The sequence below is a fragment of the Dermacentor variabilis genome, chromosome 11 (assembly GCF_050947875.1).
Source record: "Dermacentor variabilis isolate Ectoservices chromosome 11, ASM5094787v1, whole genome shotgun sequence".
Lineage (NCBI taxonomy): Eukaryota > Metazoa > Arthropoda > Arachnida > Ixodida > Ixodidae > Dermacentor > Dermacentor variabilis.
The window spans coordinates 31,586,452-31,600,390 of record NC_134578.1 but is presented as its reverse complement, the minus strand read 5'-3'; the positions used below and the strand labels follow the sequence as shown (position 1 = coordinate 31,600,390).

Sequence of the window (13,939 nt, the reverse complement as noted above, 5' to 3'; positions counted from 1 at the left end):
CAAGAGCTATAGCTGTATGAGGGCCACGTCACATTGTCTGGCCTGTTACGAGCATCTGATTTGTCCCGTCAAACTCATTCGGCTACAGCCTGGCTTAGAGCTAAGATGAAAGTGTGAAGTACACACATCGGTCTCTCTTACCGTACTGCCTTCCTCACGACATTTTTTTAGCGACCATTAGAGACGATTCTTTGCAGTTGACCCAAATTGGCGCAATAACTCTCTGGAAAATCCAAAACACAACCAACTTTAATCTTCTTGCTAGCAAACGTAACCATTCCCAAATATTTGCGAAAAGGGCGTGTGGTGGCGCCCGCGTCAGTCCTACAAACTGCGATTACTGCGTCGCACTTTCAGGCGCGTCCTCGCGCGTCGCCAGGTCGCACCAAGTTCCTTGCATTGTCGGCCGATGGAGAACTTTTCAGGTATACACGCTACTCCGCGATAACGAATCGCAAATCGCAGTGGGACACGTCCGTGACGCCGGCACCCCACCGCATCAAAACGTCGGCTTCATATATTACGGCACCATTGGAGTGGATGGCGCAAGAAATTGTTCGCCGACGGCTCCAGCCAAACAAACAGTTCTAGGAACGGGCAAGGCGCCCGTCACCGACCCCGATGCCCCCAGCTCCCGTTCTCGAGGCGCTATCCGGTAAAGTTGTAGGCCCGGGGCGGCTGCAGTGGCACTTCCTCGACGGCCGTGCAGTTGGGACCGGCCGCCATCTTTACCATCTTGCTTTCGGCCTGGCAGCCGAATGTCTCGGCGAACCCGGCCGCTCCGTCCAACATGGCGACCGGCACGTTGCACCTCAGTCGGGGCGTCGCGTAGCCCAGCGACGTCTTCGACAGTGCATCGGGCGTCGCCGCACACCACTTGAGGCAGGACGCGATGAAGAACAGGCGCTGTGCCGTGAAGCCCGTCACGTCGGTCACGTTGGCGCCGACGTCGCCGCCGCTCGCCGAGCCAGACGAGGACCCGTTGCCCTCGCGGTAGAGGGCGTAGGCGACCTCGAGGCCGACGACGTCGGCCACGTTTTCGGAGGAACCCTTGGCGGCGTCCCGTTTCCCGGCCCCTGCCTTGGTGTAGATGTCGGCGACGCACTGGTGCCTCTTGAGTTGCTCGTCGCCGAGGGTCAGGTCGGACTGGGGCGCGACCCCCAGGGGCATCTCTCCCAACGCGGCGTGCCATAGTTCGTGAGCCGCCAGGTGCCCGAATGCGCCCATGCTCAGCGGGTCGCTGCCATTGAAGAACAGCGGCTGGAGCACGGCGCTGGGGGAGACCAGGACGCTGCCGTACCAGGCGCTGTAGCGGACCGTGGGACGCATCCCCGGGAAAGGACCGTCCTCTTCGCGGGCGATCTTCTCCTTGGAGCCCGCGGTCCGGTCTAGGAGCTGAGCCTTCTCGCGGTTCCTAATGGCCGAGACGGCGTCCACGTAGATCTCGACGTAGTAGCCCCGGAAGTCGGGCAGGTGCGCCAGGAACTGGTCCACGGCGGCACCATGCGAGTCGTTGAAGCGCGAGGGCCAGGCGACCATGCTCTTAACGGAGCCGAGTCTCTGAAGAGCCCAGTGCTGGTCTGGCTGCGCGAGCCACGAACTGGCCACGGCGGCCGTCCGGTTCTTCAGCGCGTCCAGGTGGTCGTACGCCGCCTGTACTCGCTCTTTCGGCACCAGGTCCTGGAGGTACGAATTGAAACGGTGCGAAGGAATGTTTAATTTACCAGCTGCTACGGTTCACTTTGTGCGGCAGTGAATGGGGACAGATTCCAAACAGCTGGGACACGCCTTGCCTAATGGTCATACTCGTCGACAAGAAGATACTTGTCCGTCGGGTGTGTGCGAGAGGTTTATTCGCGGTATGTGCAATTCATACTCTCCTCTGTTCTACGTTCAGCCCATCTGCGCCAAGGAGTGGTTTCCCTCCCATGACCCTCTGTGTGAGTTGGCCCGACGTGTCCTAACAAGGCCATCTACCAGGGAGCAGCAGAGAATGAAGTTGCCCGGATGGTGGAGGGCATAAGCCAGCGAGCCGCCATGTGGAGTCACATTCTCTGCCCTTGCGTGCAGGTGAACGCACGCTGAATGTTTTGTATTTCCCTCGGATCGCACCGCTCTCCCGTAACGATGTATTAGACTTCTGTTATTTGTTTTCACATCACCTCGTCTTCCCTGCAGAGCCCTCTCCGATGGTCAACCTGGTTCGAGCTCCAGGCAGACGCTGTTGAAGGTCGCAAAACCCCGTCCCCATAACACAGGCTAGTGTTCCTTATTAGGAACAACGCTACGCTCTCGCTTGAGCCATGACATCCTCAGCGAGAAAAAAATATTATGGGACACTACGGAATTGGTTATAAATTTAGGGGCAGGCGAATACTTGAAATTTTGTGTGCCTTTGCGAACAAATAGTGCATGTTAATTTAGTAGTATTTGATTCGACAGTGCGATATCGGAAATGGTCGGATACTTGTCTGTGGCTTAATAGTTGATAAGAACGGTTAGTACATTCACGGCTAGTGTGTAACTATGGTTAGTGTATATCCATCGTCTGGTTGCGCAATTACAAAACTGAATGGCATGAACAGAACGCAAGGATGGATGTTATGAACTTCCTTCTTCGAAGCAGAATACGGTAGGCCTGGAGGTAGGGGGGAGGGCACGTCGATCGATCTGTGAAGTGTGAAGTCATGTAAAATTTACATTGATAAACGTTATGAGCATTTTTAAAAACAAGATGGTTGCTAATATCATGAATATGTATAGTTTTACCCCTCTGGCGGCGTTTATTGCTGGCGCTTAATGCCGTGATACTGTGAACAAATCACCTAACCCACAAGAAATTTACTGCCCTAAAGTATTTTTTTTATTAGCGTGTTCCTTGCACTTAGGGCACCAATACTTCCACCATAAAAGGAATTCGAAACCTTTCCTCCCGTCGGTATCCTGAAACTATGAGGCATCGGGTAGGGTAAATGTACGTTCTAATTTACATCTGTATAAATATTGCGACGTGCTAAAAAAAAGGACCTATGGTTACTGCGCTACTTCCACAGGCACTTGCAGTCATCGTTGGAAATTTTTCAAAATGACACCTTGTTCCCAGACAACCTGAACGTGTTTCAAATAGTTGCGCGCTTGCCTTTAAACTATCGTAAACTTTTTCTTGTGATTTAATTCTTTGTTGCGTCATATACAGTTCGATTGCTGGCTTTTGCACCGCATCTATTCGGTATGCTGTTTCTGCATCTCTAATTTTACCTATTCAACTGTTTTTCTCGTCCGTGCCGTTAAAGTGATATTTTCTGGCCAGTTACCGGGTTCTTTTTCTTCCCTGTGAACCTACGTTTTTCCCTATGCAGGTACCCAGAAACAGTAGTCGCACGTCTATTTCTTTTCGTGCTTCTCAGTAATCCTTTGAAACAGATTCCCCCGATGTCCCCGTATGCTGCCTCGTTCTCCATTTGTTCTGGTGCGCAATTAAAACTGAATTCTTCCAACAACCCTGTTAAAAAAAACATATCTAGTGCAGTCGGCAATCTTGATTTTAAACGCGTCACCGTATTTTCACAATTATTTTTCAGAAACCACGACACCTTTTCACACGCCTCACACGATAGTGTCCTGTTTTTTGTTTTTTTCGGACAACGTTGCCGAGTTATGGGCCCAGAACGTTCCATTTTCTTAGCGAAGTGTAGTTAAGGGATGGTCATGACTTGTTTGGAATTTATTTGTTTTAATGGTTCTGCTGTTCCTGGATGGCTTCTTTGCTCTTTGAAGCCAAAGCTTCACCTAACTCCTACTGTGACGAGTCAACGGCAGAAGTGTGGAGAGTCGAAATAACCCCCGATTTCTTTAAGCAGCATCATATTTCATCACTTTCCCTCGCCTAGAAAAGCAACATTGTAGTGGCAAGTAGTGGCAAATGGAGGCGTCTATCCTCCTTGGAATAATATGGGGGCGAAGGGTGGCGTTTAGTCGAAGTGTCTTGAGGAATTACTGGACCAATGTGTACTGCTTATTTGCACAATGTTTAACTCTATAAACAAGAGTAACTTAACGTACAGTAAGGCATTTAATAATTTTTTTGGGAACTGCCAATATTCATAAGACCGCCTCCACTAGGTTACTGTGCGCTTGACGAAAATCTCGTGATTTAGCTGCGTGTGGACAGTTGGCATCTTTGGCGATCCAAGAAGCAGTTTCTCTTGACAGTGCTGCCGGAAAGTCAACGTGACCAGCAAAACGTCACCAAGGAAGGCGCTACGATTCCCCGAAAAATTGGAGTCGTCGTTAAGGTGGCTACATAGTCTCCAAATTTAGCGACTATCTCGCGATGTTACCAACACTGTTGCCCCACCTCATACTTGATTGGCGATTTCTAAGAGCATTCAATATGAAACAGTACGGCAACAAGTATTCACCTAGCCTGTTCAAGCTGATCAGATTTTACTACAGATATTGTCTAAAATTTCGTTTATGTCTACTTTATATTACTACCATCAAATACAACCTCTATCTCTAATGGTAATGTGCCTGTAACTACCCTGGCTCCATTCTGCCGTGTTTTCCCACGAAGAGTCTAGGTGTATTTTGATTATCACGACCGATGACCAGTTACCGCTCTCATCAATGTTCAAACCCAGCGCTTCTTGGAGGCGGATGAGGGAACGTCCACCTTCAGAAAGCGCTGGGGTTAAAACTCGACAGGAGCACGCTAATAACATCACGACATTCCATTATGTGCTGAGTCGTCTCCAGACTTTTTCTGCAGCTGACACATGCCTCATCCTCTTGAGAACATTTGCTACTATTTGTTTTTGTCCTTAGAAAGGCGAGGCTCGCGGACATCTAATAGCGAAGCACTGCCTTTTATGCTAATTTACAAAATTTATCGAGCACTGCCTTTTATGCTAATTTACAAAACTTATCTCCCGCTTTCTTGCTTGCCGTCTTTGCAAATCGCGATAGACTTCTTCACTTCCATCATTCACTCAGAATTTTCTGGTTCTTTCTCTCACTTTCTATTTCACGACTACGTTTTTTTTTGTTCACGCTTCCCATACCCTGTACTAGGTTGTCAACTTTCTTGACCCCTTCATTATGCGTCCACGCTGTTGAAGTACAGGTATTTGCGTACTTGAGCAACCTATTTCTCTTGACTCAAGTTCCCGAGCTTTTTTCGTCAAAGCGATTCTCGCATTGTGCTTCTCCGACTTCAAATGATGCCCAGCCCACGTACATAAGCCCGCACTGCTGTGTTCGTTGGTTTTACCGTGGACCCCCGGGTGGCGACCTCCTGGTGGAAAGACTTGGTGGAAACTCCTGGTAAAAGACTTCCACCAGAACGTCCGGGTGGACGTTCTGGTGGACGTCTTCCACCGGGACTTTCCTCCAGGTCCTTCCCGGACGTCCTGGTGGATGTTCTGGGGGACGTCTTCCACCAGGACGTTCCACCAGGTCTTTCCCGGACGTCCTGGTGGACGTCCGGGTGGACGTCCTGCGGCGCATACCTGAAACACGTAGCTGGCCAGGGCGAAGGAAGTGAGGCGGCTCGCGGCCGCTGCGCACGCGTCCGCGTAGTACAGCATGGCGGCCGTCTTGTTCTCGGGCGAGAACAGGGCTTCCACCAGCCGGTACGAGGTGAACGGCGCCAGCTGGCGCACCACGTGGAACGCGGTGTAGTAGCGCACGTGGTTCGTCGGGTACTGGTTGAGCACCTCGCGCACCAGCGCGAAGAGCCGCGGATCGGCGGCGAACAGCGGTTCGTCGTTCGTCACGTTGCCCTTGTCGCCGAGAGCAGCGTTGAAGGCAGCCAGCCACGGATTGGCCGCCTCACCACCGTTCTTGTCGGCGCCGCCGCCTCCGGTCGCTTCGTCGCCGCTACTGCGATCGTGCGGAAAGTTCCCGCATTAAAGTCTGATCGCCTATGGCCGCGGAGACAGCGGGACAAAACAGTTATGGCGCTGATTTAATGAACGATGGTGTTCGACATCCCAAAACATCAGTCTGGCCATGAGGGACTCCGGTAGCGGATGTCTTCGGACGATGTTTACTCACAGGGAAACTCAGACGTGCAAAAAATTATGCTCGCAGTTACGGATCAAAAAGTACTGTCAGCGTAAGCCTAAGTATTACGCTGATCGACTGACTCATTGACGATGTTTTAACGTTACAAACCAATAGCTGCACCATTAGAGACTCTGCAGGTCAGGGCTTCGTATTCATTTTGACTACCTAGGGTAAAGTTAATTTTGTTCTTAAATTTAGGTATACACGGGCATTTTTTGCTTTCGTGTGGGACATTGCATTCGGTCAGAAGAGCTCAGCCATGTCAACGCCCCCCGCGCTGGTATCATCAAGAGTGAGCACAAGCAAATGACGACCTACGTAGAGGGCGCTGCGGAATTTGCGTCAGGGTCTGGAGCGTTGCGGGCCTCTTTGCTCGCGCCGGATGCAGTGGCAGGGGGCGCCACCTTGGCCACTTCCAAGGCGGGCAGCTGCGCGAACGTGACGAAGACGCCCGCTCCGAGAGACGTGGCCGCCCCGGCAGCCATCTTGGCGGTGACCTCGACGTCCATCTTGACCAGCGCGGCGGCCAGCTGGGCGCGCAGCGCGTGCTCCGTGGACACGACGTTGACGAACTCGCGGATGCAGGTGGCCGTCGCAACGGGCGTCATGAGCTGCTCGCGGTGTCTCTTCCACCTGAGAAGCGACTCGCTGTGCGAGACGCTCACGATTCGCCGGCTGTCGGTGCGCGGGTCGGGAGCCAGCATTATCTGCCCGAAGAGGGCAACGCGAATTACGTCAGGCCAGTGCGTTTAAAGAAGTAACGACATGAAACTTCCGCGGGTCGAGAGCCAGAAGCATGTACCCGAAGAGGGCAACGTGGGTTACGTCAGACTGGTTACTTTAACGCTGTCCTAAACTGATATTTTCTACTTGTCTTTCTTTTGTGTGAAATCAATCAATCAATCAATCTTCGTCCATGTAAATGAAGAGACAAAACGAGAATGAAGAGTGGCGGATAAAAGCTGCCATTCGGCATCTTTACGACCCCGCAGGCCCCATCACATGGGTTTATAGTAGCACAAATACACGAATACAGACGATTACATCAACACCAAAGTGAAATAATGACAAATTTAAGTGATCGAATGCTGAATAAGTTGTACGTAATCACACTACGGTGTTTGCAAATATCGAGCGCAACTTGCAGCTCTAGGTAAACAAATCAAAATTCACAGATCTATGATTGAAAAGTCGCACGAGGTAACACACTATAGCACAGGCGTTGCATATTCCTGTATACTGAACGCGTAGTTCATACTTTTCACGTTTCGGGCCTTTTCTCGACTGATAACCCTGCACTAGAATTTTCTAAAGATGAAGGTGCGAGATACTTCAAACAATGTTATAATTTGAAATGAAAATGCGAACCCTATAAACCACAGGGAAAGAAGCATTGGAGTACGTACGAATACCCTAAATAATTTACTATATGCTCGGTTCTATGGACTATTCTCGGCTTCGGTACTGCGGAGGCGGATGCGTGATGACGCCCCGTTCTTGCGATCGCCGTGGCTGCGACACGCGAGCGGAATGAGAAGAAACGAGTGCAACACACTTGTCCCATTTAATTTCGAGTACAACGTCATCACACCTGACATTGCTGCTGCATGACGTTATAGAAGATTATGCTCTCTCACGACATCTTGGTGCCGAGGACACCAGGTACGACGTTTGCATAGAGCAATGTTAGCACGACGAAAAAAAATTGCGCCAGCGGCCGTCTAACGATCAATGTCGACGTTAATGCGATTAGCATCAGAGCTATGTAGCGACTCCTCGCATCGCCGCCCGCGAACCAGTGGCGGGTGCGGTGGCAAGGACAAAGGAAGATGTAGAGACCACATTTGTCCTTGACTGCTGGCGCTAGAATATCATGCGAATTCGCATACCAACACGCCCAACACGCAGCAGTGCTTTCCACACATGCGCCTTGAAAGAATCGTTTTGAATGATCACGCTTTTGCTTGAGCGTTACATCGAAAAGGGTTAGAGTGGTAGCGCTAACAGCCACGGAGACCACAAATGCTCCTGAAGGCGCACGAAGGTCGCTTTGAGTGGGTCTTGTTGTTGGCCGAGCAGATGCCGGTTCATCTTTAGAAGAACTGCCATGAACGAAGTTGACACATTCGACTAGACATGTCCTTTTGGCAGCTGCCCAGTTTAGTCTTATGTGTCGTCTTTTATGCCATTTATTCCTAGACGCACAGCGTAGTCTCCTTCCTACAATTTACCGGGCCTGGCAATATTTCTCAGCTTCGGTGTCGGGCGAAAACCGTCATGCACTTCACGGCATGACAAGTGGATCCCGATCTAAGCCTTCGAACACCATCTTATGAGCTGCAGCAGGCGTTGCCGCAGGCTTCTACTGTTGCGTCGTGGCTGTGACTAACTTTGTAGCTTGTAAACTCTACTTGCCCTAAGCTGCTTCAAGGAGGAGAAGAAAAAAAAACCACGAGGATACAAAAAACATCGGCTCACCACGTGATCACGTCGCGCAAAGCTTTAATGACTTCCATCGCCGCACTGGCCACGCTCAGTGCGTGCACTTCCGAAAAGACAAAGCATGCGACAGTAACGCGCAGCTGTCCTACTCTACCTTCACAACGTAGGTCGGCAGAATCAGTGGATACTATATCTCATATTCACTCGTCAATATTTCCTCAGGCTCGCTACGCACTCACACTCCGGTATAATCGCACTCGATCGTCGGCATTCACTCACGTTCCTACTCACGGTACTTGCACTCAACAACGCTCACTCGCGCTCACGATCTCTTCCACTAATAATTTTTGATGAAAGTATACGTCACAATAAACGACCAAAGTTGCAGAAGCATATCGGGAGCAAATGCGCACAGCGCTATAGACAAAACGCCTGAACATGTGCGCATCGATTAAAACCTACCGGGAACCAAGCACTCCGGGTGGCTTTTGCCGAGCAAATGCATACTCACGTGTTGGGCCGACTCTCTCTCTTTCTCTCTTTAGAGAAGAAAAGCGAAGGGGCCAGCTTCACGTAGAGTGGGCTTGCGAAGGCCGTAGCTTCGTTACGTAGTGCACCTTCATAGTTTACTTCCTTCACGCGACTAGCCTCCTCTAGACTCATCCGCGTCCGTGCCATGACGCCAGGCAGCTAGGCCTACCCAGCCGACTCGGCGACACCGCACTTGCCTTGAAGAGGACGTCGATGTCCAGGTCTAGCGCCAGCGACACCAGGAAGCGAAGGGCCGCGCCCCGGCTGGCCAGCTTGCCCGTGGTCGGCTCGAGCAGGGATGCGCTGCCGCCCTCTCCCGTGGCCCGCATGAAGAGGAGCTCGGCGATCTTCCAGGGCACGTCGATGTGTCGCGTCTGCACCTCGACGCACGCCAGGTAGCTGAGGGCCGCCTTGTCGGTGCCCGAGAGTGGCTTGTCCGGAGGAGGGAGCTTCTCCAAGCGCTCGCGGAGCTTTTCGTTCGCCGTCCGGTACACGCGAGCCTGGGGCGAAAAACGGATAAGCTCGTTTACGCTTGTAGAGATGCTGCGAAGCGTTCTTTTTGAAATTGGATGATCTCGTACAGTTTGAAAACAATGTGCCACCGTATATAGGTGTCTGCTGTAGAGAGGGTGCAGAGCGCTGGCTGTTAAGGGCACATGGTCGCTCCGTCAATGATCAGTCAGTTATCCACGTCCGAAGTCAGACATGTGCAGGTTTTGAAGACAGGTATCAAAGTCAAAGTCGAAGAGTTTATTCAGACAACGTATGGTACAGTTGCCTAGGGCGCAGACCAAAAGGCAAGCGGATGCCTGACAAGGAGTCTGAGCCCTTCCTGCTCTCGGGCAAGAAAGTTTGAAAGTTTAATGCTCAGGAATGAGATACAGCAGAGACCACACATGCAGGCAGCATAGTTATTAACACGCAAGTTGTGTGCTTATAAATGATTACCACGAAGCCGTGTGAAGACGAGCACGCAGTATCTTTAAGCGTCTCTGAAGCTTCGAATAACCAGGTTATAGACTCCGCGTGCCCCAGAACTTTGCGAAGAAGTGCTGCCGCACAATATAACGAGAGCTCCTACAGGGGGCGCTAGCAATTTTCTTACAAGTGGCACCCTCATTGGTGTACGAGGACAGGTGACTTGATCAAAAGAGAAGGGATTCTTGAACCCTGTAGTAGCGTGCTGTGTCACTTGCCCCAAAGCTGTGTTAGGTGTTCATCGATGGCTTCGCCAGAAACAACTGAACCTCTCGAAGTCAATGATCTAAGCAGGTGCAGCACGGTGGTACGTGATGCTTGAACCTAGCCCAGGCGTGCCTCCTGGAGCGCTCAGAGGGCAGAACAAGGGTAATTTTTATAAAAGAGGAGCTAAATCTCGGCTTTTCAGAGTTGTTTCAGTATCATCCTAGAGGACGATGGTCAATGAAAAGGCTACACTGGAGCGCAGCGACGGGCCTGTGCACAGTTAATGGATAGGCTCCGTTCTCTAAAGGGAGCCTATACTGTTAACTCTAGGACTGTGTGGAGAAGGTGCTTTCGGAACAGATTCATTGCGACGAAGAATTACCTCGAGACCATGTAGATCGACTCCACTGTATTAGGAAATTGGTAACGCTCCCTAAATAAGATCGCTTTATGTAATGCGGTGGCAAGCCTTTTCGCAGTTTGGGACACATGAATGCTATAGTCAGGACAGGTATTCTAGCTGACCAGAACGCGACAGTCGTTCGGAGTTGCTGTGTGCGCGAATGACACGTGTGGCAACAGAGTTGGCAAACCGCAGGGTGGTGGAGTGGTAGAGCGCCCGCCTCGCATGCGGGAGGTCGTGGCTTCGAATCCCGATGCCGCCTTAAATCACACCAGTTTTTCTAATGGACAGAAATGTACCACGATCTGGTGCTCGGTTTTTTATATAGGCTTATGTATAGGTTATACACTGACAGGCAGATGATTCCTACCGCTGAGTACCGACGGGCAAAAATAGGCACAATCACGCTCCAAGTCCAGTGCTCGGCAACTACGGAAGTTCAGGACGCTTGGAGTGAAGTGAAAGTGAAAGTTTATTTTCTTTTCAACGAAAAGAGGGCGCCAAGACAAAAGCGAGGACAAGGTCCCGGTCACCCGTAAAACAGCTGGCATTGTGCATGAGCACTTCACAACAAAATACACAATGAATTTTTCAAGCATTCTAAAAGCATCAAGCAGTAAGTTAACATGCACAGAATTTGTACAAGAAAAGAATAAATTGAATACACAACTTATCGTATTAGTGGTGTAAAGACAATATCTGGAAGAGCTCCTTCCGCTGTATGGACTCTAATACGTAATGGCGGAGCACTAAACATGTGCTTTCTTCAAGACAGGGCTACGCCTGACCGCAGACGAAGACCGAATTGTGACAGGCGTGAGCGCGTACCTCCAGGTACCGGAACTGGTCCTCGTACTCAGGGTGGTATTCGGCCCAGCGCCCGCACGTGTACTGGTAGAAGTCGTCGCAGGGGTTCGAACGCAGGTCCATGGCCATGTACAGCTCCTCGCCCAGGTTGAAGCAGCTCAGGTTCAGGCAGGTGACGTTGCGCAGCGCGCGTTCGGGAGGCGGCGTGAGGAACACGTACGCGGCCACCCCGACGATGGTGATCATCTCAATGCACGCGAAGGCCTCCACGCGGATCGACATCATCATGTTGCGCGTCGGTGGAGGAAGCTCGCTGTCGCTCTGCGGGAGGCGTCGGCAATGTCAAAGTTCATGCGCTGCTGTGGCTCGTGTGCAATTCTGCAGCCAAGCAAGAGGTCTGGGGTTCGGATGCCGGCCGCGGCAGACCGATTACTACGGGGGTGGTGCATATGCATGCCCGTGAATGCCCAAAATTTGTGCGCATGTGTATGGTTCCCGAATCGACAAAACTGACCGGAACCTCTTCACGGCACCCCTAAAAGCCGAGGTATTCTCCTGCAGTTGGAAGTTCCTGATGGCATCTGAGTGGATGACTCAGAGTCGGGTTCATCCGGTGTTTCTCGAACGCAGAGGCAGAGGGCAAACACGGAAGCCTAACGTGCGACTCGCTCTCGGAGGAGGAAATCTCACGGCGCGCAACCACGGGACTACAGATAAACAAAAGAAAGCGATCTGGCGTCGAAGCTGTGTCAAGACCTAGTCATGGCGCACGACGCTCCCAGGCAAAATGGCGCTGTGTTGTGGTTAACATGACCAGGGACGCTTTCAAGCTCGGCAACTGCTGCCTGAGAGCGTTCGACGTGAAGAAAAGAAACAGAAAAGACCCCTCCCCCCCCCCCTCCAAGACAAGGCGCGCTGTCGCATTAAACCTGTCAAAAATCTAGTAGTATACTCTAGAGATGAAGTAGTGTCGAGCGCTGCGAAACGACCAGCCGAAGATACCACAAACATCTAAAGGAACGCCACAATGGACACAAGCTGAAGCTTTATAACAGCTTTAACATTGACAGTGAACACTCACTGTTAAAGTTGTTATCACGATTCATATTATGTCCATTGTGTCCTATGTCAACTGTCTCGTTTCTGGCAGCTTTAACGCCCTCAGGTAGCTACGAGGGTTTATTGTCCAGTTGCCGTCTCCCAAGTTTACGCATCACGCGACGCCCTCAGGCAGAAGGACGTACTACATCCGCCGCCAAGGCCGTCAGTGGTGGCGCTGGCTAACACTCCCAGGGTTAACTCTCCTACGCATAAATAACTAGTCAAGAAAATGGACGGGAAAACAGCACCACGGTCGCTCAATCAGTAAGAGTATCACACGCATGATGCGAAGACGTGGGTTCGCATCCCACCTGTGGCCAGTTGTCCTTTCTTTTTCATCCACTTTTATTTCGCATGATTTATAAGTTATAAAGAGAATGATAGATATGCAAATATATATAAATTCAGTAGTGATTTGGATCGGTTGGTTAATAAGCCGTATGGAGTGCGCCTCGCTTCTTACGACACTTTGACTACACTTCGGGTAGCGCATTGCTGGAACATATTGCGCAGCTAGTGCATATAACTGTCATGCGCCTGAAAAAGTATTCTAGACAATGACCGTGCCTCTGCCAAATCATTCGAAGTAATGTTGCGCTTTTGATGATCTTGAACGTTAACTTCCCCTTATATATAAGGTTCGAGATTACGGATGAACGTGGCAGCGTGAGCTTGTCACACACTTGCCTGCACGGAATTTTTCAGCGTCGCACACAGCTCATCTTAGTGCGCGCGGCGGAGTTTCCGATCGCGGCCCGTCATAGGAACGCAACAGCCCCTGTTTTAATCGAACGCACGCATCCTCGTTCGACCAATGAACGCAGACATCGCATTTGAAACCATCCCAGGCGGGCTTCGATAGATCGGGCTCACCTGCTCCGTCTCTCCCATCTCGCAGCTCTGTCCCGGGAAGAGGGCGTGATGGAAGAAACAAGCGAGGCTTCGGAAAGCGGCGTCGCGAAGCTAGTTACGAGGACCGAAGGCTCGACTGTCGGAGAACAAGAACGCTTCTTCGTTCCAGTACGCGCGCCGAGGAGCTCGAGCTCGCGTGAAGGAGAAGACGAAGGCCAGCGAAGGAATGATGGTGGTGGCCTCGCGACGGAAAGCTTTAGGCTTGGCAAAATATATTCATGCGCTCGCATTAGAAATGTCAAAAAGGAAAACGATGTATGCGAAGTGTGGGAAGCCGGTCGCGGAGTAGAGGTATGATTACATATATATATATATATATGTAGGGTGTATGTATGTAGAGTTCAGCACGAAAGACCCGACGTAACATATGCAGGAAAGAGACGACGAACATTTCGGAAGTGAGACGTGTTTACTCGTCTTGCTGACGTGGTCTGCCCCGGACCAGCGTGAGTTCCACTTCGCTCCTCAAAGAGGTAGAGACCGTGCGTC

At 51.1% G+C, this 13,939-nt stretch overlaps 2 protein-coding genes across 2 annotated transcripts; both read right to left on the bottom strand.

The window, feature by feature from the left end:
• Nucleotides 1-231: 231 nt before the first annotated feature.
• Nucleotides 232-6,852, bottom strand: LOC142564725 (uncharacterized). The gene is made up of 3 exons (XM_075675863.1): nt 6,388-6,852; nt 5,511-5,880; nt 232-1,680 (listed from the first exon to the last, which is right to left on the bottom strand). The coding sequence occupies exons 1-3, from the start codon at nt 6,771-6,773 to the stop codon at nt 649-651; spliced, it is 1,788 nt and encodes a 595-aa protein (XP_075531978.1). The 5' UTR covers nt 6,774-6,852; the 3' UTR covers nt 232-648.
• Nucleotides 6,853-7,515: 663 nt separating this feature from the next.
• On the bottom strand, nt 7,516-13,591 carry LOC142563192 (neprilysin-1-like). The gene is made up of 4 exons (XM_075673743.1): nt 13,412-13,591; nt 11,459-11,758; nt 9,240-9,542; nt 7,516-7,581 (listed from the first exon to the last, which is right to left on the bottom strand). Exons 1-4 carry the CDS (start codon nt 13,427-13,429, stop codon nt 7,516-7,518), a joined length of 687 nt encoding a protein of 228 aa, XP_075529858.1. The 5' UTR covers nt 13,430-13,591.
• Between the last annotated feature and the right edge of the window lie 348 nt (nt 13,592-13,939).